The 25,042-nt window shown below is 50.1% G+C and overlaps 6 protein-coding genes across 6 annotated transcripts; 3 read left to right on the forward strand and 3 right to left on the reverse strand.

The window, feature by feature from the left end:
- Positions 1–36: 36 nt before the first annotated feature.
- On the forward strand, positions 37–2,010 carry COL26b_010915 (uncharacterized protein; the record flags this gene model as incomplete). The annotated part of the gene is given in 4 exon segments (XM_053183599.1): positions 37–61; positions 155–783; positions 802–1,911; positions 1,966–2,010. 4 exon segments carry the CDS (start codon positions 37–39, stop codon positions 2,008–2,010), a joined length of 1,809 nt encoding a protein of 602 aa, XP_053032464.1.
- A 2,588-nt stretch (positions 2,011–4,598) lies between these two features.
- On the reverse strand, positions 4,599–5,951 carry COL26b_010916 (uncharacterized protein; the record flags this gene model as incomplete). The annotated part of the gene is made up of 3 exons (XM_053183600.1): positions 4,599–5,210; positions 5,288–5,583; positions 5,642–5,951. The coding sequence occupies 3 exons, from the start codon at positions 5,949–5,951 to the stop codon at positions 4,599–4,601; spliced, it is 1,218 nt and encodes a 405-aa protein (XP_053032465.1).
- Positions 5,952–10,285: 4,334 nt separating this feature from the next.
- COL26b_010917 (uncharacterized protein) lies at positions 10,286–11,827 on the reverse strand (the record flags this gene model as incomplete). The annotated part of the gene is made up of 3 exons (XM_053183601.1): positions 10,286–10,849; positions 10,933–11,295; positions 11,360–11,827. The coding sequence occupies 3 exons, from the start codon at positions 11,825–11,827 to the stop codon at positions 10,286–10,288; spliced, it is 1,395 nt and encodes a 464-aa protein (XP_053032466.1).
- A 925-nt stretch (positions 11,828–12,752) lies between these two features.
- On the forward strand, positions 12,753–14,156 carry COL26b_010918 (uncharacterized protein; the record flags this gene model as incomplete). Its single annotated transcript, XM_053183602.1, has 1 exon — positions 12,753–14,156. One exon carries the CDS (start codon positions 12,753–12,755, stop codon positions 14,154–14,156), a length of 1,404 nt encoding a protein of 467 aa, XP_053032467.1.
- A 5,570-nt stretch (positions 14,157–19,726) lies between these two features.
- Positions 19,727–20,845, forward strand: COL26b_010919 (uncharacterized protein; the record flags this gene model as incomplete). The annotated part of the gene is made up of 5 exons (XM_053183603.1): positions 19,727–19,952; positions 20,007–20,057; positions 20,119–20,330; positions 20,387–20,477; positions 20,625–20,845. The coding sequence occupies 5 exons, from the start codon at positions 19,727–19,729 to the stop codon at positions 20,843–20,845; spliced, it is 801 nt and encodes a 266-aa protein (XP_053032468.1).
- Positions 20,846–21,382: 537 nt separating this feature from the next.
- Positions 21,383–22,752, reverse strand: COL26b_010920 (uncharacterized protein; the record flags this gene model as incomplete). The annotated part of the gene is made up of 3 exons (XM_053183604.1): positions 21,383–21,881; positions 21,936–22,339; positions 22,552–22,752. The coding sequence occupies 3 exons, from the start codon at positions 22,750–22,752 to the stop codon at positions 21,383–21,385; spliced, it is 1,104 nt and encodes a 367-aa protein (XP_053032469.1).
- Between the last annotated feature and the right edge of the window lie 2,290 nt (positions 22,753–25,042).

The raw sequence follows: 25,042 nt of genomic DNA on the forward strand, positions 1-25,042 counted from the left end.
AACCGTCGGGGCTGCTACATGTTCAGACTCTCCAAGATGATGTCCGAAGAGACGATGATCAGTTAACATCTCCTATATTTGAAGATATAATAAATTGGAGGGTTGGTAACTCAGTCCTTTGTCAACGAAAGTCTACTGATATAGCCACAGAAAGGGAATGTCCCGGACGAAGCACAGCACGAATATGAAGAGACGCTCTTGCACAAACTGATCAACACAGCAGCTGATGATGTGTCCGCCTTGAGGGATCTAGAAGAAAACTTGAAAGAATGGAAGCCCTTGATCAACATTCGCTGCTCGGATACCAAGGAGACCGCTCTTCTACTCGCCATTTGGAAGGAGTTGGAAGGCGTGACTGCCAAGCTTCTCCAAGAAGGAGCCGACCCTGAGCTCGAGGATGACTCCGGGTGGTTGCCTTTGCAAGCAGCCTGTGATGTTGGCAACGAGACGATTATTGAAGCATTGTTGAGCGCCGGAGCTGATGCTGCCAAGAGAGGTCACGATGGACAATATCCCCTCGATGGAGCTGTCAGATGGCCCCTGAAATCCCAGTTGATGAGACAGCTCGTTAAGCCGCATGAACAGGTCATCAATAAGGTCTACAAGGAATCTGAATGGCCGCTGCTTAATAGGGCTGTGTATCATGGCACTGAAAGTGCCATTGACCTCCTGCTAGAAGTCGGTGCGAGCCTCAGCATGGTGGACTTTAAAAAATGGACACCTTTGATGACAGCAATTCGACGTAACTACCCCAAAACCGTGGCAAAGCTGCTCCGAAACTTGGTAGGGTAAGCCCCAAAGGATATTCAATCAGCTATCGATACGCCAGGTTTGGATGGAATTACGCCCATCATGCTCATTTGTGGTGGAACTGTGCTCGATGACGGCGCCGGCAACTCGTTAACGGCTTCGGATATCATTACAGATCTGTTGAAGCTTGGCCCGGATATCAATGCGATCGACGTGGAAGAGAACACGGTACTGCATCACGCGATGAATGCTGCAGCACCACGGGACGAGAACCTCATCAAATGCCTGATTCAATTGATGAGACCGGAAAGAATCCTACAATCCAACATTCGTGGCGAGACAGCGTTCGACTCTTGCTTCGACAAGGACGAAGACTGTCCATTTTCTGAGAGCAGAGATTTGATACAATTCCTCATTGAACTTTTTGCTCGAGATCAGACACTTCAGCAGGCCGAGGAGCCACTGTGTTGGACTGTGTACCGCTTGGAGAGACACACCACTGCGTTGGCGCTTTTCAGCAAGTTGAAACAGGTCGGGAAGATACGAGGGAACTTTGATCCCCACGGATGCTCATTGGTTGAATGGGCAATTCACGCTCGTCTCCCCCGAGTGCTGCTGACTTATCTTAGAGCAGTAGGGTTGTACAAAAAGGGCGATAAGGACAGCCCAGTCGGCGAGGACAGAGAACGGGGTTTGAATTTGGTTCGAAGGTTAACAGCAGAAACTCAAGCTTCACTGCCATGGCCGAGTGAGCCCGACCGGCAAAGACGGCAGGCGGAACAGAAATCATCTGACCAAAGCAGAGATGGAGATCCAGACCTGAAAGATCTGAAAGACTTGGAGGATATCCTGGACTATCTTTATCCGGAAAAGGCCGAGAGAAGAGCAAGCCCATGGGCCCTGTCGGAGCAAACTGAGCCTATGAAGGCGACCTCCCAGCGCTTCCCCGCCGCTATCATTCAAAATAACTTCTTCAAGTTCCGAAATGTGCACGAGATCTTGTACGACTCGGATCAGATGGAGAATGTGCGACAGACCGTTGAGAGACTCCAGAAATTCGAGTACAACCCCAATCCGCACAAGCAAGCATCGCCCCATGTCTCTGGTGTCAACTTCAGAGTTGGTCCAGATTTTACGTGGATACATCTACCGGCAAGCAATGTAAGTTGCTCTTCGGGGGCATAAGCTGTCAGACGACATATTAATATCAACTAGATTACATGGATGGAGGTGAGAGCCTCTGCCCCAGCCCGGAGTTGACACTCCACGCCTCCACAATGTTGCCGGATTGCTAAAGATTTGAATATAGGATGCCGTGAAGAAAATCCTTAAGAAAATGGATTGCAAAGACGAAGCCGAGAAGGTTGCATCATTTCTGCGTAGCTGTTGGATCGAGATTCCAGACAGAACGTCAACGTCACGCTTCATGAGACCCCGTTATGTTGTCAAAGACAAAAGTCTTCCTACCGATTCGAAGGATCGACGTGTTGCAAAAGACATTAGCGATGAAGACATGGGCTGGCATCGGTTCCAAGCCAACGAAGAGCGCCAATATGACAAAGGCTTTTTTTCGCCAGTGGATAACAGGAATATGATGAGCTTAGGCGGAGGGTCAGATGGGGAGTTTTCAAGAAAAGAGGGGAAAGCCCCTAGAGTCTCGTTCATCGCCCCTCCGTCTGAGAGCATGATGATCGATCACCAAAGCGACGGCAAGAGTGAAGAAAGTATTAGTGCTTCAGCCATCTACGTAAGTGCGCATTGAATGCAGAAGTGCATTGTCAATTCTGATGTGTTCCTAGATGCCCTTTCTATACTTTTCAATGTATCATGGAAGTGAAGGTGACCGACACTCCAGGGCGAGAACTGGTACGGAGCCACCGGACGAAGAGTCAGTTCTTGATGAGATCGACCTGCGGCAAAGCCTCTTCACGGCGTACAAGGATTCAGTCATCCATCAACCAGCAACTCTAGATGAGTTTTACTACCACTTTGCGTCAGATAACGATTCGCGCAACGACAGAAATTTGCGCAACAATGATCAGGTCGTTACCAAATACTTGAAACCAAGAGACACAAAAAAGCCGAAATACTGGCCCCTCTTGCGTGTGAGTCAAGTTTGGATATGGATCATAGACGAAAGTATGTACCGCATCAGTCAAAATGCATCTGAACCAGCTATTGACGCAAGTGTATCTCAGAATGGATCATAACCTCCACATCCTCCGCCAGGAATGATGTCCAAGACAATCTCTTCACTAATATACTTGAGCATCTTCAGAAACAAATTAAGAATGGAAGCAGACGGATTGGACCATCATCGGCTACCGAAATGAGCAAGGTTATCGTGAATTATTGTATCGGAGCTTACGAGAGAAAGAGAAAGCGTTCGGTCATGACTAAAGGGCCTGTCAGCACCCAGGAAAATGCTCAGCAAAACGGGTTGCCCAAGGAAGAGCGATCTATCCGGCAGATATTCTCCGACTCCATCAACGAAATTGTAGGTAAAAACAGGCCCGTATGTTTCAAGCAGTATGGAAAATTTGACGGGAATTTGCAGGGAAGAAAAGAGTCAAGCCTTTTCAACCAAGCATATGGTCACCATCACTTATCCAGCAACAGAGAAGACAGCAAGAACAAGGGCAAATCCACAGAACAGACAATGGGTCATCTCAGCTCTACGCTTGGGAAGGTAGCACGTCAATTGTGCGACATTAAGGACATCAGAGATGAGCTTAACATCCTGAAAACCGTGGCTACCTTCCAACGTAAGGTACAGTATCAAATGGCAGGGCCCTCTGCAAACGGGGATCTTGAGACGGATTACATTCTTAGTGACATCAGGGAGATGGACCGATTCGCGGAGCAGACCCAAGAGGCAGTGAGTAATCTTTGACTACCCTCAAAGGCCATAATTAACAAGTGACGCGTAAGTCAAAACTACTCTGACGCTTGTGGAGAGTGATATAGCCAACCTCCAAGGAATGGAAGCTGTGAAACAGGGCAAGATTGTCTTAATATTTACTCTTGTCACAGTGTGGTTTGTGAGTCGTTCTACTACGCAGAACATTCATGAGACAGTCTTCCACTAACGTATTCGTCTCACAGCTCCCTCTCTCCTTTCTCACGTCACTCTTCGCGCTTGATGTAGCATCTTTCCTCACGGCTCCTGCCTGGTCGCTGTACGTCATCTGTAAGTGATCTCTTAACGCTCTACTCTGGTACCCAAGTCACGCTGCTGATAAAATGATAGTCGTCGTGCCATTGTTGTTTCTATTGGTAGCCATAGCCTACGTTTGGAAGCTGGAGATCGTCCAATACTACTCAAAGATGCAGCGCAACGCCGCCAAAGAGTTTCAGCCAGCGGAAATAACGAGGGCTAAGTCAAGTGCGCTGTCTTGTCCGCCATTGGGGGTTCTGAGAAGACGAGGGAGAGCTGATGAGGAACATGGAGTGAGCTCGAATAGTGACTTGGGAAAGTGATGGCTGGGTGCCTTTGATGAGCTGGGCTTTTACTTTCACAGGCTGCCAACTTTCACAGGCTGCCATGGGCGCTGGTGCCAACTTATGCAGCAGCGCGAAACACCATGGCTAGCACTGGAACTAGGTTTTTTGCTCGTTCTTTCTTGCTTCTCAGTAGCAGTATACTAGGTTCCCTACTAGGTATGTAATTGACTAACATTCAATCCTCCTAGACCGTTGACTTCACTAAAGCTAAGCGGCGTCTTTGAACCCTTGTATAAAGATCGATATGATCATTCTGCATTCTCAACAGGTTGGGCTGGACTACGCGAGAATGTATTTGAGGTGGTCAACTTGAATCCATAGAAGTACATGGTCCGTTTCTTCCTTTATGCTGCAGCCTCCGCAGCAGCTCGACAAGCACATATATCTCCGCAGAACCTCTCCTCCACATTGATGCTGGGGTGAATCTGAGTGTTCCTCCTGGCAGGATATATCTCAGCCCGAGCCTTCTTCTCAGCCTTCCAATGCTTGTCAAGGTCCTTCTTCAGTAGACGCTTGAAGGCCATAGTGCCCGACTCGCGCTTCGAGTGCAGGGGACCGTTGACAAACACGTTGGTGACCAGATTCTTCTGGACACCGTTCATGAGATGGAAGTCCTCAATTTCGATACCCTCGAAGAACTCTCCGGCGCGGTCGAAATGCTCTCGCGGCGAATTCTTGTTCCGATACACCTCGTACTCGGTGGTGACGGTGGTGGGTGTCTTGGGAACGACGCGCATGAGGAACCAATACGGCGTGGACAGATTCAGAGATGTGTTGGGGTAGTTGAACGTGAAGGCCCCGTTGCCGAAGAACTGAACGTCATCAGGCTTGATGTCATCCCTATTAGGCGGGAAGTGTTCCATTCGCCCCTTGTTGGGGCCCTTCGTCTCAACTGAGTAGCGGTCGAGATTGGTGATTTTGGTGATGCCAGGGTGGGATGCTTGACAGTGATAGCACTACGCGTATGTATCAGTATGGAAGTCTTTTGGACGTGTCGGACCCATTGAGAGCATGCACAGCTGTGTTCGCTCACCTCGTTGTAGTTCTCGCCAACCAATTTCCAGTTGTAGTCGCCATTGGTGGTCCAGGTGCGCTCGTAAACATAGTCATCGAGGTTGAAATCTTGGAAACGTTCTTGCTCGTCGGTACCCTCGTTGAGCTCTTTCCATGGGATGGGGTTGTCTGAAGCATCAAAGTTGACCCAGATGAGACCGAGCTTGTCAATATGAGTGTGGATCGAGAAGAGGCTGTAATCTTCCTTGCGGAAGTCATCAACCTCGTCGAACTTAGGAGCCTTTGCAAGCTTGCCAGAGAGACCGTAAGACCAGCCTGCGAAGCCACGATAAGAAGGTGTACCCGGAAGAAGGAGTCTTGTGGAGAAGCTCACCGTGGTAGCCGCAGCTAAGAATGAGCTTCTTGCCCTCACGGCCGTCTTTGTCCACGAGGATGGGGTAGGCACGGTGACGACAGACATTATGGAATGCGTGAATCTGCCCCTGTCTGTCCTTGATGAGGAAGAAGTCGAAGCCAGCCATCTCAAAGCGAAGAAAGCTTCCTGACTCTGGTAGGCGAGAGCGATGGGTCATCATCAGCCATTGCTTGGAGAATACGGCTCGCTTCTCGAAGTCGAAGAAGGCCGGCTCACGATACCAGGAGGCTGGCATGTTGCCCTCGGGGATCTTCAGAGGTACGGACATTTTGGATAGTGGATGAGATGGAATAAGGTTCAAGCAGAATTGAGGATGGGATGGTTTACAGGTTCAAATATTTCCTTCGTGTGTTGTTGTGCAAGGAGAGGAAAGAGTTGCTAGGGATGCAAAGCACGGATGGATAGACCATTTTAATAATTCATGAAGCCTCATTGATCAAACTCTTCCAAAGGCTGGACCGCCGCCCCGAGACGCCTTCAACATTCACTACATACGGCAATACCGCTGAGAACCTTCTTTAAATCACGGGGTGAGGGGTAGCGGGAGCTAGGATGAAATTGGGCAATAAAGCTCAACCAAGACAGCTCCCCACGCAAGGTATGTGAGGATACATGAGTCCAGAACATGAACGTATCACCATAAAAGTTGTCGCGTTGTTTCAACTGACGGCACAACAATGTCAGCCATGTTTTCCAGAATTGACCACATGAGGACCTACGTTGAAGACGACGTGTGGTAGCGTCACATAACAGCCGCCTTGCTGGAGTATTGGCACGGATGTGAGTGTGTAGCTTCGCTGTTGAGAAACACGCCCTCGGTCTCAGGCTTCCTTCCTAATACAGCATTTCGCCTCAGAACCATGGGATTCAGACTTCTTTATCTCTCGATGGTCTCCCCGCAGTTTCTAAAAGCGTGTTAGACCGTCGACATGGCTGATAATTGCAACCTGGCCATTGGCTACTGCAGTTTTACTAGATCCCAGCCAGTCTGACCCCGCATTCAGCGCCACGACCACTCTGGGATTGGCCTTCTTAGCAGCGAACATAGGTGTATCTGCTATGTAACACCAATTGGAACTCTTCAGTCCGTAGTCAATTAACATGAGCTTTCAGGCAGAGTGATGGTTATCAAGCGGCGACAATAGAGAAGATATGCTGAAACAAGCCCCTCCCGCGCGATTTAGATAGCTTCATGGTTTAAATCCGTCAGTTAAGACAGACAGATTCCCCAGATGCAACTGGTGCAAACGTGAACTATTTTCATCCATGTCTCTCCATTTGTGAGATCACCAGCATGTACCCGAAGACTAGTAGCGTTCACAACCAGACCTTCATGCGATTTTCTTTGTGTTAGAGAAGAACCAGAATCGTCTTGAGCACGATAATCGGACAGATCAGACGCAGCCTCTTCATGTAGCATGCCCCCACCGACACCATAGCTTATCAATTATCAAGACTGACTCCACTGATCCTTCATTTACCTACTGTGTAAGTCGGTAAATGCGGTGAAAAGTAGCATTGGCTCTGGCCTGTTCTATTTCATCTTCACTGATTCCATTTATCTAAAATGTGGCAACATGAGTAATGACTCTTATTTCTTGCACTAATCCTGAATGTGTAGGGTGCCCGAGGAGTGAGGCAGACCGCACCTGATTTGATTGCGACCACCAAAGCTGTGAGAAACAAGACCGCAAGTCCACGAAACCACATCGCAGATTCTACATAGCAGTAACTGATAAGCTGACGTCATTACCGATGCCGTGACAAAAGCTGAAGTAAAGTACCTCGTGCAACTTATTGCCCAGTTGTGGAAGCTTCACTCGTTGATCGCCCCACCCTCCCGGTCGCAACTTGAAGATGAGTGCCGGAGTTTGCCGCTAAAAAGGGCGAGTCGTTGGCTCGAATACACGTCCAGGAAATACAATAAGTCCCTTATCGGACGGAGTTAGGCTGGGCCGACCTCTAACGACCCGGCTATGATAGATGATAGGGCTTCATCCAGAGATACGCCATTATCCGTACATCGGTGATAGGTAGGAAGACTCGAAGCAGGCCTTCGGTGTTTTCAAATGACATGCGCCTGCCCCGCATTCTCATTCGGGTAAGTAAAATGAGACCAGCCCGATAACACTGTGTGACAGCATCTGATTGCACACACCCCATCCTAGTTTCCCCCGCACCAACGGACGGCCCCCGTAGCCAATTGGCGCCGGAAAGCGGAGGCTTCGGGTATCTTGATCCCAGTTGCGAGGCTTCGTTTGAACATCCGATGTGCAACTCCAAGATCTACTTACAATCGTGGATCTCCTGCTTACTTCCCGATTTGACGGTGACAGGCTTTGAGCCGCCTTTGTGAGCACAGTAAGCAGCACGCAAAGGCAGAAAGGGACGACGCAGTCTAGCTGTGAAGGACATGAGATGGCCCCACGAAAGCGTCCTTACCGCCCAAAAGTCAAAGGTGAGCCAACTTATTTACTAGTTTCAGCGGTCAATCTTCCTCAAAATTCCGTAGAGATAGCTTAAACTAAGATAAAATGACGCAGGGTGCTATGAATGCTCGAAGCGTCGCGTCTCATGCGACCGAAGGATACCCCGATGTATGAAGTGCAGCTCTCGGGGCTTGGACTGCAGCGGCACTGATGCAAATGTGAGAGTACGATTTGCCCATGGCGTCAACACACGCGGAAAATGGGCCGGCGAGACCATTGAAAGCCTATGTGAAAAGTATTGACCTGATTTTCTTCTCTTTCCCAAAATTTGATAGTTCATACGTGCTGATTGCTGTATTTGTCAGGCGAGAAGAGTCGAAGAAGACGAAGTCACCCCAAAACCTATCTTCAGAGCAATATTCTGGAGATCGAATCTTTGGAGATTTCCATTTGCAAGCAGGATGTTGGAGTCTGCAACCAACGAGGGGCAATGCATCAACATCTTCGGATATAGGTGACATGGGCGAAGGTATTAATGCTCCAAGTCCAGCAAGAGTTTCAAAGTACACCAACACATATGTGGATCCCGTTTTCGATACTGGATCCAGAGGGTCCTTTAACCCATACGAGTTGCATAACTCGTATGAGAAAGAAATGTCATTGAATCGCCGGGACCATGTATCACCACCTGGTCCTCCTTTGATAGGCTTCGTCATTGGCCAAGATGACCAAGCTTTTAGGGGATGCCTCATGGACGACATTCCTTGCTGGAAGAGAGAGCTGCTTTTGCACTGTGAGTAATGAAGCCCACTATCATCGCATATTCATAGCTCCAATCCTAAAACCTTGCTGACTCTGCTGCCCTGAAAAGTCTCTGGACATATTGCTGGCGAAATGGTGGCCATCGATGGAAGTCACAATGGCTGGCGATACATCGTTCTTCCAATGGCCCATGCAGATGAGCTGGTAATGAACGCAGTGCTCGCCGTATCCGCCTTTCATAGAGATGGTATGAACACAGACGGCATTAGGTACTTAGAGACCAACACGAATGGGTTGCGGCATTCCTCTCAACAACAGCATATCAGCCAAGAGCCTCCCCATAGTCCACAGGCCCTTTACAACCTTGCCATTGACGGCCTGCGGCAGCGAAGCAACCTCGCGGGTTGCAGTTATGAAGCGAACCAAGCTATCTCGGTTGCGGTCCTTGTGCTACTCGTGGCGGCTATGGTGACCGGAAGGGAAGATTATTCAACAATCCTCAGCATGTTGCACTCGGCAACCAATGTTCTTGGCGGCGAGCATAAGCTAGGGGCTACTGAACTAGGAGGTTTCCTAGTTCGCCAGGTGCGGAAGTAAGTTCTGTCGCCATTCATCTACATCTTTGATTTGAACTCGAATCGTGGCTACAATTCTTCCTCTGATTAACTTGACATAAACTGCGTTTCATACTTGTACAGATTGAACAAGAGCTGACTATGACATCAGAAACAGGGTGTACGCCGCACCATACATCAGCGAGCTGGCAGGGATTGAAACGCTGGCTTCCGAATCTCAGTGGGATCAGTATTTCGACTGTATTAGATATTGCTCTCAAGGTCAGGCTGGAGACTCGTCTATCGTTGCTACTGTCGCTCGCGTGATGCAACAAGCTCACGACATATACTTGCAAGGGGTAACAGGGAGCAATACAGTCGCGCCAGATGCAAAAGATAAAATTGAGGCGTTCAAGGAGACTCTGGAGCAAATTCCAGAACACGAGCCGGGGACGCACGTTCTAGTCTGGGCAACGTTCTTGGTTGCGGCTGCCAGCTCATTGGAGAGTCATCGGGCCTTTTTTCGAAGATTGTTGCTGAGGCATCATAGTCGCAGCCGATTTGCCAACTTACTCAGAGGCATCAATCATCTACCCCTTGTATGGGCAAAGGTAGACCAAGGAGCGAGGTGGACGGAGTTGCTATCTGAAGCGGGGCTATTTCTGATGTGAATAGGCCGTTAGTGCAAGTGGTTGGCATAGAAGACGACTTACCTATCAATTCTTTGACGCATCGCCGGCACAGCCACGCTGAGACTGTATAACTTTTGTTTATGGGCCTTTACGATACATGCAGTCTCAGCGCTGTACCAAATTTGTAGATTGGCAGACTACTAGGAAAATCTGTGCAATCTACATCTACAAATGAGATATGGTGATGGTTTTCGCAACCAAATACTCATCGATGCCATATTTGGAGCCTTCCTTGCCGAAGCCTGACTCTTTCACACCGCCAAACGGCGTAGCAGGGTCACTTATGAGGCCGGTGTTGATTCCCACCATTCCAACTTCCAACTGCTCTGCCACGCGATACACCCTATCGAGATCTCCACTGTAAACATATCCGGCTAACCCTACCCGACAAGAGTTGGCCCTCTGTATGACCTCTTGCTCCGTATCGAAGCTGAATAATGCGGCGACAGGGCCAAAGGTCTCAGCTGCCGCAACATCCATAGTGTCTTTGACGCCAGTCAACACCGTTGGGGCATAGAAGGTTTCTCCAAGATGGGGCATAGCCAACCCCCCGGTCAAGACGGTAGCCCCCTTTCCGATGGCATCATCCACGTGTTGGGCTACCTTCTCAACAGCTCGGACGTGTATCAACGCACCATGTGTTACTTCGGCATCGAATCCATGGCCAACCTTGAAACTGCTCTCGACTTTGTCCTTGAGCTTAGCTGCGAACTCCTCATAGACACCACTCTGAACGTAGATTCTGTTCGCGCATACGCAGGTCTGCCCACTACTCCGGAACTTGGCAGCTATGCAGCTATGCAGCCGGATACAGCGGAATCAATGTCCTTAGCGTCATCAAAAACAATGAAGGGCGCATTGCCGCCGAGTTCGAGTGAGAGCTTCTTCATAGTCGAAGAGGCCTGCTTCATCAAGAGCTTGCCGACATCCGTGCTGCCAGTGAAGGAGACCTTCTTAACAGCCGGCGATGTGGTCAAGATGAGACCGATCTTAGGCGTATTTACCAAAGCAGTAACAATGTTGAAAACTCCGGGCGGCAGACCGGCCCTTTTGCCCAGCTCCGCTACCGCATTGGCCGTGAATGGCGTCTCACCTGGAGTCTTTAGCACCACGGTACAGCCTGCTGCAAGGGCTGGAGCAACCTTGCGAGTCACCATAGCCGCGGGAAAGTTCCACTATTTGTCAAAAGACAAGATAGTCAGCATTTCTTACGTCTTGCGAAGTGATATTGGAACATACGGGAGTTATCAAGCCACAAACACCAATCGGCTGCCTGATCCCATGGACACGCATGCCCTTCGTCGTCGGGACGAAGGTATCGCCGTAAGATCTCGTAGCTTCTTCAGAAAACCACTCGAGGAAGTTTGCAGCGTATACTGCCTCGCCTTTGGCGTCCGCAAAAGCCTTCCCACTTTCCCACGTAATAAGGATGGCAATATCGTCGAGATTTTCCACCATCAAGTCGTACCACTTCCTCAGTATCTTGGATCTCTGTCGACCGGTGAGCTGCGAGAATGAGCCAAACGCATTTTCGGCTGCGCGAATAGCCAATTCAGCATCTGTCGCATCGCACTCGGGACATGTTCCGACCAACTGGCCAGTGGCGGGATCGTGGACTTTGAAAGTCTGACCGGTGGCTGCTTCTGTCCATTGGCCATCGATGTGGCACTTTTGGATGAAAAGAGTACCATCTTTCAACTGCGTCATGGTCAGAATACACGTCTAGGATAAGAGACGGAGACAAATGAAGACATAACTCACGGTTGGAACTGTGTGACCCATCTTGCAGGCTGGATCAACAGGAATAGAGATGACGAGAAAGTGAAAGTGAAAAGAAGAGAAATGTTTTCGGCCTGCCGTTACGTAGCTGCGATAATAATGTGCTATCTACGAGATTCACGAGTGGGTTCTCAAAACAAGGTCACAAAACCGATAACCCAGCAGCCTAGCAGGGTGCGCCAGGGTTTCCGACGACTAAGTAATTCTATTCTCTATGCTTCATGTTGAGTAAATGAACCATGCACATGTTGGGAGACTGGGACTAGCGCGTGTCCTTCTGGGAAGAGAAAGTACGAAGAGACCTTGCGGAGACCTCATGGGCTCTTTTGGGATAGAGCTGAGAGACCACCTCAGTCGGAGTTTCCTTTCGAGCATCTAGAGTTCCACCTTTCCAGGGACCGGGCAGATATCGGTGGAGATTCGGAAATCTATCAGACCAATGGGTGGATTGGCATGAAAAGTGTTAGAATTCCATTGCCGAAGCTGAGGAAGATAAGCTGCAGAATGGAGGGGTGACGCGGGGTAACTAAGACACGAAATGCCGTTGTCCAGCTATGCCCCACCATTGATGAGACCGGCCCAGAATTGCTTCGTGGAGAGCCCAAAGGTCTCATTAAACCTTCCCAAAACGGGTTGATGTTGGCACGGTCACCATGTTGAGCTTCATGGCACATCAGGCCAGTCTAGGTACACACCAAAACGTTGTTAACTACTTCATCATTTAATGTGTAAAGAACGCCCCAATTTGTCTACCGCTACCTTCGCTCTCGCCGCTTCTTCATCCGTGCATTCGGTCTGCTTCTTCTTCATTTGCCCCGAGATCATTTGACTCAACATATATAGCTGCCGTGAAATGTCTGGAGCACTTGAAGGCATCTACCCGCCAGGCGTGGTCAACCCTGGACTTCCTCGCGCCAACTCGACCAAGCCATACTGGCACGTTAACCCAAGCGCCTATGCCAACCACAATTCGCCATGGCCTCAAGACCCTGTCGACCTCGTCATCATTGGCACCGGTATTTCCGGCATGACCCTCTCCCGCACTCTATGCGCAAAGAGGCCAGATCTGAAGATCGTCGTCCTCGAAGCTAGAACTCTCTGCTCCGGTGCTACCGGCCGCAATGGAGGTCACATCAAGACAATGCTTTTCTCGATGTGGAACGAGCGAAAACACCAGTTCGGAATTGAAGAGGCCATCAAGATCTCTGAATTTGAGCAAAGTCACCTGAACGCCATCGCTGCAGCAACGAAGGAAGACGGCGCAGACTGTGATTTGGTTCTCACCACTGGTGTTGAGGCCTACTACGACCAGGTAGTTTTCGAACAAGACCTCAAGGCACTAGAGGACATTCGCGTGCACGCACCTCACCTTGCCGCTCTTCACACCGTTCATACCGATAGAGATGTTCTGCAGCACCAGATGAAGCTATCGAAGCGCTGCATTGGAGCCATCACCATCCCCGCAGGCTCTGTCTGGCCTTACAAGTGGATCGCCAAGGTCTGGGAGAACCTCATCGGAGGAAACAAGGTCAACATGCAGACCAACACAGCTGTGGAGTCCATAGAGGATCGCGACGTTGCGGAGTTTGCTACTGTCGAGACGAAGCGCGGTACCATCAAGGCCAAGAAGGTCATCCACGCCACCAACGCCTGGATGGGCTATCTTCTCCCCGAGATGCAGCCCTTCGTCTCTCCAGTCCGTGTAAATGTTGTTCACTGGGCGGCCGACAGCAATGGACAGTCTCCTCTTGGGACAGTTCCGGGGTACTCCGTCTGGTATCGCTATGGACGCAAAGACTACGATTACCTTATCCAACGCGAGGACGGAGGCATCGTCACTGGTCGCGCTTGCACAGGACGTACCGTGACCGGCGATGACACTGTGACTGATCTGGCACCTCACGCACATCTTCGCGGTTTCCCCTTCGAGGCTATTGCAAACCCAAAGGCAGATGCGGCTACGAGCATCGACCACTCCTGGTCCGGTATTGTCAGCTTCACCCAAGACGGCCTTCCGTTCATCGGGCCGCTTCCCTTCGCAGGCCGAAGCCATCAGTTCGTCTGTGGTGCCTATCATGCTACTGGTATGGTCAAGGCGTTCCGCTCTTGTCAGGCTGCTGCTTGTATGATATTGGGAGAGGAACTTCCAAAAGACTTCCCTACGTCGTTGTTGTTGACTGAGGAGCGTATAAGAGAGCTTCGAAACTCTCTAGACCGTGGTAACTATCCTTGCTACCGGGCAATTGCTAAGATGTAGGGGAGAAAGAACATCAATTATTTCAAAGCATCAGAAGACTACACATCCAATGGAATTGATTAGAGACATTGCCCTGAGTCAGTTCCGGTGCTACTTCAATAACTCCGTTTCAAGCTAGCAGAGCCAACGTTCCACAGTTTATTTTATTTCATGATTATTTCACTGCGAAAGAAGACAACCATTTGTTGTATTTCATTCAATAGGTTGTTCGTGAATGTTACCTATGGAGTAATTTCCTGTACCGCACGAAACAGCCCAGTCATACGGTTTAATCTTGTACCTCAATCCATCTGCTGGAAATGACCTAGGCTCGAAAGACAGGTCGTTTCCAAGGGGCGGCGAATTTGTGTTTGTACATTGATCTACTGATTCTCCGGATCAAGTCTTGCTAGGTTATCCACGTTTGCATGAAAGCAGCTGTCGGGGCCATAGGCGCTGCGCTGCGATCAGTCGGGCATGACGTAACTGGGAGAAAAAGTCCCCAAACGTGCTTGCTTTGATACTTAGGGGCTATGAACACACATGATGTTGAAAGTGCCGCTCTATACGAGGCAGTAAGCCTGAGCTAACCCTCATAGACAAGGCGTGGCTGGCAATAATGACCTTTCGTACCCAACATCGATATGAAGCCTGCTAGGAAGCCCCGACATGCGCCGGTCAGTCAGGGTGACGGTTGAACAATAAAACATTAGTCGATGTAATATTACGAAAGCCAAATTGGTTGGCGCATGGTTTCAGAACAAACTGATTTTCTCTGGGTATTCTAGTACTTCATAAGTAAGTGGCCGGCCAATTGGGGATAGATTATTGATAGTTAAGTGACCGACCCAAAACTTCAGTCCATCTTGTCAGCATGCATGACACCGCGAAATTCCTATCTCAGCTGGGTTCCACATAAACATATGCAGGGTGAGCGGGGTGATGATATGCGCCTTTTTCTGTTTTACGATGCCGCATGCAAAAAACGGCTTTGCCATCTACTCTACGAAACCCATCTCTGGCACCGATTCCGAGGATTCCCGCACACATCATCCCGCCTCATCTCGACACAATGGATGTCGTCGGCCTCGTAGCAGCTATCGCACACTTTGTCGAAATTGGTATTAAAGTGGCAGATCGTCTTGCAGACTTCGACGCTGCCGTCGAAGACATCCCGGAAAACCTCAAGCGGATCGCAACTGTCCTTCCTCTCATCAATAATGATTTGGAGAAACTGAAGCGGAAGGTCCAAGCCGAGAAAGTTTCAGAGAATGTGCAAATAGCGCTCAAACCCGTGGTAATAGGTTGTTCTACTGTCATCAAAAAGCTCCATCTGATCCTCGAAAATGTGCTGCCTGCGGAAGGCACATCCAAATGGAGCCGACGAATTGCAGCACTGAAAAGCTTAGCATCCGACAAAAAGATCGACGACGCTGCTAGTACCTTGAAGGAATATATGCACGCTTTGATATTCCACCAAGTTACTCATATTGCCACCGCCTTGAAACCAGAGAAGACACACGCTCACCCCTTTTGGATTGTTCCATTTGATAAGAATATCAACTTCGTCGGGCGTCATGAGATTCTCAAGACTCTGGATGAAACTCTCTCCATCAAGAGGGATTCGCAGCCAAAGGTGGCACTCTATGGGCTTGGGGGCATTGGGTGAGGAAGTTTGCATGCTTGACTTGCATCTCTGTCTAACAGATCAAACAGAAAGTCCCAAGTAGCTCTCGAGCATTGTTATCGAACACGAAAGAGAGATGAGAGTGTTTCTGTCTTCTGGGTGAATGCGGCGACAGCAGCGCGTTTTGAGGAGTCTTTCACTCGGATTGCCCGCGAGTGTGATCTCATAAACTATCGAGATGCGGGCTCAGACGCTGTCGCACTGGTCAAAGGTTGGCTAGAAATCCGACATTCTGGACCTTGGTTGATGGTCATTGACAACGTGGACAAGGCCGATGGTTTCTTTCAAGAAAGGATGAGGTGTGGCATGACACCGTCCGAATACATCCCGCATTGTAGCCGTGGCTCTCTTCTGTTTACAACTCGAAGCCGCTACATCGCTGTTGACGTGGCTATTCCTTCGAAGCCAATCAACGTACGCGAAATGAGCAAGAGCGAAGGCATTCAACTGGTGAAACTCCGGTTGCAGCGAGAGGAAGCTGACATGGATATCATCGAATTGCTCGAATCTCTTGAATACATCCCTCTTGCCATCAACCAAGCAGTTGCCTTTATGGTCAAACGGCAGAAAACAATACAGGAATACCTCGAACGGTATCTGCGGAACGAAGTTGCCAAAGCCATGCTATTGAGCCACGAGTTCTCAGACCACGCACGGCCAGGGAACTCCATGGAGTCTGTCGCAAAAACATGGATGATTTCGTTCGAGTCAATTGAGACCATAGATCAAAGGGCATCAGAACTTTTATTTCTCATCAGCTTCTTTCAAAACCAGGGAATTCCAGCACAGCTTTTGCAGTCCAGAGAAGAAGACTATTTCGACTTCGAAGACAGCGCAGCACTTCTGGAAGCGTACTTGTTCATCAACGCCAATGAGAATGGCTCTACATTTAGCACGCACCGACTTGTGCAAGTTGCGACTAAGTTATGGCTACGGAAGATGATGCCCTCACACGTTGATAAATGGGCCCTTAGTGCCTTGAACAGCGTCAACTCCATGTTTCCCAGGCCAACATCATATTCGGAAGCAAATTATTTCAACCAGTGTGCGGGTTTATTGCCTCACGCAGAATCCGTACTCCAGCATTCATTCACTCTCGAAGACCAAGATATCGGTAGGACCAAGGCAATCCTTCTCAATTCGACTGGAAGATACCTCCATTGGATGGGGAGCTATGAGGAAGCTAGGACAAGGTTTCAGCAGTCAAGGGAGATGAACCTGAAGCACCTCGGCGCTACACACGTCAACACTTTGGAGAGCACTGGACATCTCGGATGGAGTCTGGCGGTGTACCATGAAGATGAAAGTGCTATTCCTATCCTCGAGCAGCTTGTAAAAGATCGAACGGAGCTGCTTGGAGAAAATGACCGACAAACAATCGATGCCCTTAGTGACTTGGCCGTGGCTGTGGCACTCACAGATGACAAAGAGAGATCTGAAAAGATGCAGCGAGAAGCACTCTCACGAAGCACACAGTTTCTTGGGTCGCAAAGCCTCCCCACCATGGATTGCATGGCGCATCTAGCTAGTGTTCTCTCAGATCAGGGTAAGAATATCGAGGCAGAGAGCTTGTACCGGAAGGTCTTTGAAGTCAAGAGAGATATCCTTGGACCTGCACATCCAGACGTGCTCGTGCACGAGTCGAACCTGGCTCTTCACTTAGCCTATCAATACGAAACAAGCGAAGAAGCTTTCAGAATGTTTCGACATAACCTACAACTGAAAAGGGGAATATTGGGGTTTGATCATCGAGAAACTATCGTCACATCTTGGAATCTTGCTGTGACTTTGGAGAATAATGGTCAAAACGCGGAGGCTCTCCAGGTGGGAGAGAAAGTACTGTCTGAGATGGACAATAGTCCTAGAACAAAGTCGGACTCGGGGGAGTATCTCGGATCTATTAGACGACTCACGGAGAGACTAAGAGCGGCGGAGATTATCAAATAGTTCGAAGTCAGACCTGAATCGATTCTGACAGCTTCAAAGTCGCAGGTAGTTGTTTAGTCACCTGAGGCATCAATGTATGTGTAGCAACCCTCTCCCAGCCCCACGTCTCAAGAAGATGCAGGAAGATAGCAGCATTGCAATGGCATGAGCACTGATCATGAACATCATATCTGACCAATGAGAGACTCTCTAGGATACGGGTTGGTCGATGCTTTGTGATTGATGCCTTGAAATTCAACGAGGGCCAACTCAAGCGCGCTCTGTCCACCTTTGAGAGGATCGAGAAGAAGAGGGAGGACTGGCAAGAAACATGGAGTGGGCTTGAACAGTGATGTAGGGAAATACAGGCGTGGTGAATGCGATGCGCGAGTTTGACACTCCCTGTCTTTCGTGGGATCACCCACTAGAAAGGTGCCAATAAGTAAGTTACTATCGTGATCACTGTCAAAACTCCGATCCGTCGATGAGGCAACTTGTCAGGTCTCACAGCATAAGACGTCGACCGCTGGTTCGTTTGCAACCGTCAGGCTTGATGCCTTTTGATATGGGCTCTGATCATATTTCACTCGTTATCCAGCTGGAAACTCCCCTACACGATCAAAACGTGCCATGCTGGCCCCGGCACCAGCGTCAGCTCGGCCATCAACAAGATGAACAGAGGGTCCCACTAGTGAGACTCCACAGACGTGGACTGCGTGGCCGCGACTCGTGAGGTGATGCACGTCCACTGAGTTATCATTCGTGCGCAAAATGGAGCCTGCAGGACGACAGGGGCAAGGACCCTACCATTTTTCGACGCCGCACGCTAAAGAGCAACTCCAGTTTCCGATCGCGCCCGGTTTCGGGGCTCTCGTTCGATATTGTAAACACTGAAGTCATCTTGAATTGCCGGCATTTGAGTGCTGACAGAGGCGGCCGGTGGGTTGACCTACTATGTATGCTAGCATTGCAATCAAAGCTTGTGCTATTTGGTGAAGGTTTGCATCCACAAGGCCGTTTATCTGAGGTGAAGCTCATTTCTCTGCCCATGGGCAGTCATCGCCCCCAAATGCCCTTGCGGAGACAATGAAGAGTCAGGGGAGGGCAAGCATCGGCGAGAACTCTCCATTTATCGTCCCCGCCGATTGAGCCGGGTTCTGTTGGCGACCCAAACCACAAAGAAGTCTGGACTTCATCCAATTCAACATGCAGTGCTACCAACGTGCATTGGAACGACTCCAGCAGGCTGAAATCAGCAAGTAAGCCGAGTGCGTATATGCACTGGCAGTTCTGTTGTTCAATCAAAATTGTCAGAAGAAGATATTAGCAAACTTATACCGCCAGGGTCATGATGACTGCATTGGCATGTGCGACTTGGATTCGTTGATAGTGATCACTTGGCCAGCCATGCCCGATGTCAGACTGAACCGCTCTTCACAGACCCCTTCTCCACGATAAATAAGGAGAATGTCTGCTCAATGTTTACCGTGCTTTCTTAGACTTTAATGTTTAAGCGTTGCACAGCCTCAGTTGCACCCTTTTAAGGTATCGTCAACATGCAGTTCGCAGCACACCTAAGTTCAGCTATCGTCACCCTAGTTACCCTGCATGACGTCCTTGCTGCTCCGTCAGGGAATGTTAACCCAGAAGGTTGCAAAGACCCTCTGATCAGGCAAGAATGGCGGCAGACGACCATGGAGCAGAGGCTTGATTACATCGCCGCCATGAAATGCCTCATGTCTTTACCTTCAGAGACCAGTGACCAATGGGCTGGTGCAAAGTCTCGATACGACGATTTCCAAGGCTTGCACATTTTTGTAACAGAGCAAGTGCACTTCACGGTTAGTCTCATGGGATTTATTCAGACGGAAGTTGTTTTAACAAAAATAAATGTTTAGGGCACTTTCCTTCCGTGTGTATAATGTCTAGCAAGAGTCAAGGGAATGTTGAACTGATGACTTGCAGCTGGCATCGTTGGATGCTTTACCTCTTCGAGTCTGAATTGCGAAACAAGTGCTCGTACCAAGGCGCTCTGCCATATTGGGACATCGGCCTTGACAACACCGCAGAGACTTTCGTCAACTCTCCCATCTTCGACGACGTGTATGGGTTCGGCGGGAACGGACCGTACATCCAGGACGTTAGCGACCCTGAAGAATTTCCCACTAAGACACCAACGGAAATTCCTAACAGAACGGGCGGAGGTTCGTGAAACGTTTGCCATGAGTCAAGACCCGCACAACTGACGTGACCCCCAGGATGCGTTCAGCAAGGCCCATTTGCGAACCTGACTGTTCCCATGGGCGTTGGTATGCTAGCGGCCATAGCTCAATCATGATGTTTCGTGGTGTTGGCTGACCGCATGCGCAGGCAATTCAACCAAGTATAATCCCCACTGCCTTCGACGTGACTTCAGCCCGACTCTGGTTGCGAGTGCCATGTCTGACGAGATCATCCGACGAACATTGTCAGCGACGACATTTGATGAGTTCAACTACCATATGCAGGGCTACAGCTTTGAGTTGAGCGGCATGACAATCCATGCGGGTATGCATTTGGGCATCGGTGGCCAAGTAGGGGAAGTAAGTTTACGTCAAAATACTGCAGTTGCCCCAAGCATCAAGCTAACTGCGGCCAGAACGCTGACATGTACTCTTCCCCTGGTGATCCGATCTTCTATCTGGTGCATGGTGCTGTGGACAAGCTCTGGAACGATTGGCAGCGCAGTGGTAAGTGTCCCTGATTTCGTGTTTCGGAAGGATTGCCTCCCTCATCTGTTCTCTTCGACTCCTCACATCATGAGGCCGATTTGAGTTCACGAATATGACCACATTTTTGACTCGGAGACCTGCCGACTGACAACGCTCCGTACGTAGACTGGCCCGCGCGCAAGACTGCCATAGGCGGTCCAGACGCCATGTTCGCCTACCCATTCGACTTCTTCGGGGATGTGCCCTATGAGAATATCACGCTACAGTACCCGTTGAGTTTCCCCAACTTCGGCAAGGAGATGGTGGTGAGCGATATGATGGACATCAGGGGTGGTCCCTTCTGCTACGAGTATCAGTGTATCTCAATTGGGAGCCTCCGCAGCTAGCGCACGTTTGCATGTGAGGGGGCTATTTGGTTCTCGAATGACAGTTGATGACCATTCTTGATAGTAATAAGTCAGTGATTGGACAAGAAACGATCTTCTGATATTGTTATTCACCATAACATCTATTAACGTACAAGCAATAGACTCAGGAGGACATGCTCCGAATCAAAGCTGGCGAGGACTGTTGAGGCTGGAAATAGAGTTTCGGGACAAAGGTGGAATCAGCCACCATGTCAGTGTGACCGGATAGAGTTCCGCGAGCCAGTCAAAAAACGGTCCTATCACCGACGAACTGCGACTCATTTCGCCGAAGACGGCCGAAAGAAGTGAGACTTCCTCAACCTGACAAAGGCTTCGCTTCATCGCCAAGGCTATGAAACCTCTAAGGGCTGAGACATATGCTGGATTTACGGGCGTAGTTACGAGTGATGAGCTGTCACTCTGGACCCCTTGAAAGTGAACATGACACTCATTGTGACGGACGATGAGGAGAATGCTTGAATGGTGAAACGGAAAATCAAATGTGGTATCATCTAACTAAACGTATGGAACATTGGAAGAAACAATATGTTCTTGCGACTCGTGGTCGTCAAGAACTCGCCTGGAACGCTCAGAAACAAATAGCTTTTCGCCATGCTTGTGGCCTGATTCCACCTCAACGTGCACCTTCATCGCCCTTGAACGATCCGGGGACGGGGCATACATGTCCGACCACCTCGGATTGGGGTCTCTGCCGAGACTCTTCAATGACTTTTGTGGCGAAAGATCACCAAGCTCGCCGACCATTTCTTCGTCGCCGCTGAATCGCCTGACCTCAGATGTGATCTCGATTTCCTTCGTGATAAATATCTTGCCCAAGTTCATCTGGAGAACGGGCCAGAAGATCGGCAGTGAGGCGCATATTGTGGCGAGGTTGACCTCGACGGCGGCGAGAACAATGGGCACGCAACCGTACCATGAGGGGTCCAGTGTCGGATATGTACCGGCTTGGGAGTGGCTAATGCCAATCAATCGGAAAATCCCCAGAATATTTACACTGCAGATTGCATTAGCGGGATGTCCCCCAGAGTTGCAAAGTTGATCAACTTACAGAACTCCCATAGTGAAAAGACCCAAGAGGCCGAGACGTGACTTCGCCCTCAGGCCCTGCTCCAAGAACAGGCGAAGGGGAATGAGGAATACGATGAGATCCAACGCTACGTTCATGCCGACGTGACTCTCGAAAGTGCGCGCGAAGATGACGGGATCGTGTGAGCCGAAAGCCCATCTGTCCTTCGTGACCGTTGTCAAGTTCCAGAATGCAGAGACCGGGAAGCAAGGGATGAAGGCGAGAAAGCTATAGGCCAGACCCCACGCGGCGGTGATGTAGATAACCACCAGAGTGACGAATCGCGACTTCGAGCCGGCCTCGAACATGCGCAGATACTGGAACAGCAACGCCAACTTGATTAAGGCCGTAGCCATCGCGTATGCGCCACCGCATACGTAGAAACTCTGTGGGAGTGGTCAGACGGGATGTCAATGCGACGTAGAGAGGACTCTTACCCTAACAAACGCGACCATACCAGCGAAGCCCAGCGTCAGAAAATGCTGACCTAGACCATAATTCGTTGATACACATGTCGCTGCTGATAACATTAAGCTGGAAAGCTAAATGGATGTTAGATGCCTATTCATAACCTGCTCCCATCATGATGACGACTTACCATGGCCAGCACGACGAAAAAGTCGTCCCATCCCAGGCAATGGGCGACGAAGAATCGAACGTAAAGTCGAAAGATGCCGCAGATCCAGGCGACCACCAGGAAAGAAATAACCATGCCAAGCACTGCAGCTCGCTCGTTCAATATCGGCATGGGGTCGCTGAGGTTGTCGGCCTTGCCGAGCAGATCAAGAATGGAGCCCATTGGCGCTTGATGTGGGAGCGTTCGCTCCCGTTCGCATACTCGAGTCCCCCTTCCTCCCTCTTCGACAAGTTGCGTAGGCGGGTTGAGCGAGGCGTCAAGTCGTTTGCAGTTGCCCTGAGATCGTTTGGCAAAAAGGTTTCAAACCCGAGCGATAGTTGTTGAATGTCAGACAAACCACATGCGAGAAGGGGGAGACTGATGAGAGGAGGGAGGGAGGGAAGGGTATGATAAATGATCCCGCCTGTGTGTCGGTCTCGCCCATAGTGCTGTCGAGATGAACCCGACCGGGGGGTTCGAGGGCAGAAACTACAAAAAGTAGCTCCAGACTTCGATGCACGCCACACCCCGTAGGCTTGGTTCGACATTCTTTTGTTAGCCGTCAGCATCGGGTCCCTGCACACGTGGTACTGTCGCTCCGGAAGCGGCTGGGATAGACTAGTTTACTTTTGCTCGCTGGCGAACTTGTTTCACTTGCTACAGTCTGCACTGGCATTCTAGCAGTTTTGGGGGATGAGGGGAACAAAGATGGGCATGATCTGCTGATGCAGGGCTGGTGGGCATAACTTTCTGTTACAAGCCTTCGGTTCCTTGCCACAGAGAATCTGTACAAAGTTATTCACGGAAGAAGTCTATTCGGCGTCCTCTCATCTCCCTGTGTCAGTGGAATCAGATCAGAGTCGTGAATCGGTCGAGCAGTTCCCCAACTTTTCCCTAGCTGATGGAGATGAGAAGTGGCCCACAAGCCGATCAGCCGATCAGATGGATATGAGAAACCACCCCCTAGACAATCAAAACAAATGAAAAAGACACATACGCAGTTCGTCGGCGGGGACATAACTTGCGTACGTGATTTTGAACCAAATTACTTCTGCATATTGCTTTTTCTTCCAGACCCGTTTCTTCGTTTGCTTCTTCCCTCTTTCTAGCCCCTCTTCTGCAGCATTCTGGACACCGTCTGGACAGAGCGCGCAGCATGCACGCAATGCAAACACACGTGTGCTCCCAATACGAGGACTGAAGCGAAGCACCTCGGAGCCGTCCTCGGCAGCTCTTCCCCCATCACAACTCACATGGGCCGTGTTCTGCGGGATTCCTTGGCCCCATGTTGGAAACACACTGCAACACACCTTACAACGGGCCTAGTGACACTCGGAGACATCGCCTAACGACTGTCCTTCCTTTCCGGGAATGTCGGGGGAGAAACGGAGAAGCATTGCATTCATGGGACGAACGAAGGTACGCTGCAGCATACAGCACAGTTACAAGACACATCTCGCCTACCCATAGTACGTTCCCGCACCGGCTCTCCTGCAGCAGCGTGGTGCAAATAACGCGAATTGGCGAATCACCACAGAGAAACTTTGGTATAGAGGGTTCGCTCGGACAGCCGCGGCGTCGGACCGGCCGGGGCCAAGGCAGTCCGGGGTCTCCCTAGGTGTTGCTCCGTCAAGATCTACGATTTCAGGCTAAGTGGGCCAGTGACGACCCCCTCCCCCCATGTTCATTCGCATCCGGAATATGAGCATCTTTATTCCATTATTATCACCCAGTTCTTTCTTTCACTGTTGTAGTGCTGGGGGCTCTTGGGCGAGTGAGACATTGTGAGTGGTCGCGACTGGATCGGCGCTCCTTAGCAGATCTGGCCCATTGCTTTGGGCACCGGATGAAGTAAGATGTATCAGACAGGCATTGGCCCCCTCTCATGATATCAAATGCACTACCAATTGTTCGCGATGCTCAACATCGTCACTATTGGCCCCGTTGCATGTCGGTAAAGTCGGCTGCAATGTTGAACTCACGATTCGCATCAATCGGCTCCGAAGATACGGAACACCTGATTTTCATCCCCTGCCGCGTGGCCGGTGCTAATTAGCCCAAGGTTTAGCACAATTCTGGCTGCATTAGCCAGCAGAAAACACGTGAGAAGATGCAGCACCGTTGGGGTCATCAGGGTGATTCGGCGAGAGCTCGAGGGGAAATGGTATCATGGCTGAGTCAGAGCGCGTCTTGTTCTGCAGCATCGATCACCAAAAAGGGATCATCTATTTGGCATGAAAGCCACGGGCCCTTTGAAGTGCGGCGGGCTGCGCCGTGGCGCGAAGGACTTGGGAGCGCCTCGGACCTTTTGTGACGTCGCCGATTCGCCGACGTTTTCTCAACATCAGGCAAAAGCGGTGGTTGGGTGCAGGATCCGACAACTTGGTCAGACTGGTCCGTTGGTTCCAACGGTGCCTGAAGCTGCTTCACATCTTGCAGGCTAAGATCGTGCAAGTAGCACATCTAAACGCAC

Source organism: Colletotrichum chrysophilum, assembly GCF_026319265.1.
Source record: "Colletotrichum chrysophilum strain AFK26 chromosome Unknown scaffold_124, whole genome shotgun sequence".
NCBI classification, from domain to species: domain Eukaryota; kingdom Fungi; phylum Ascomycota; class Sordariomycetes; order Glomerellales; family Glomerellaceae; genus Colletotrichum; species Colletotrichum chrysophilum.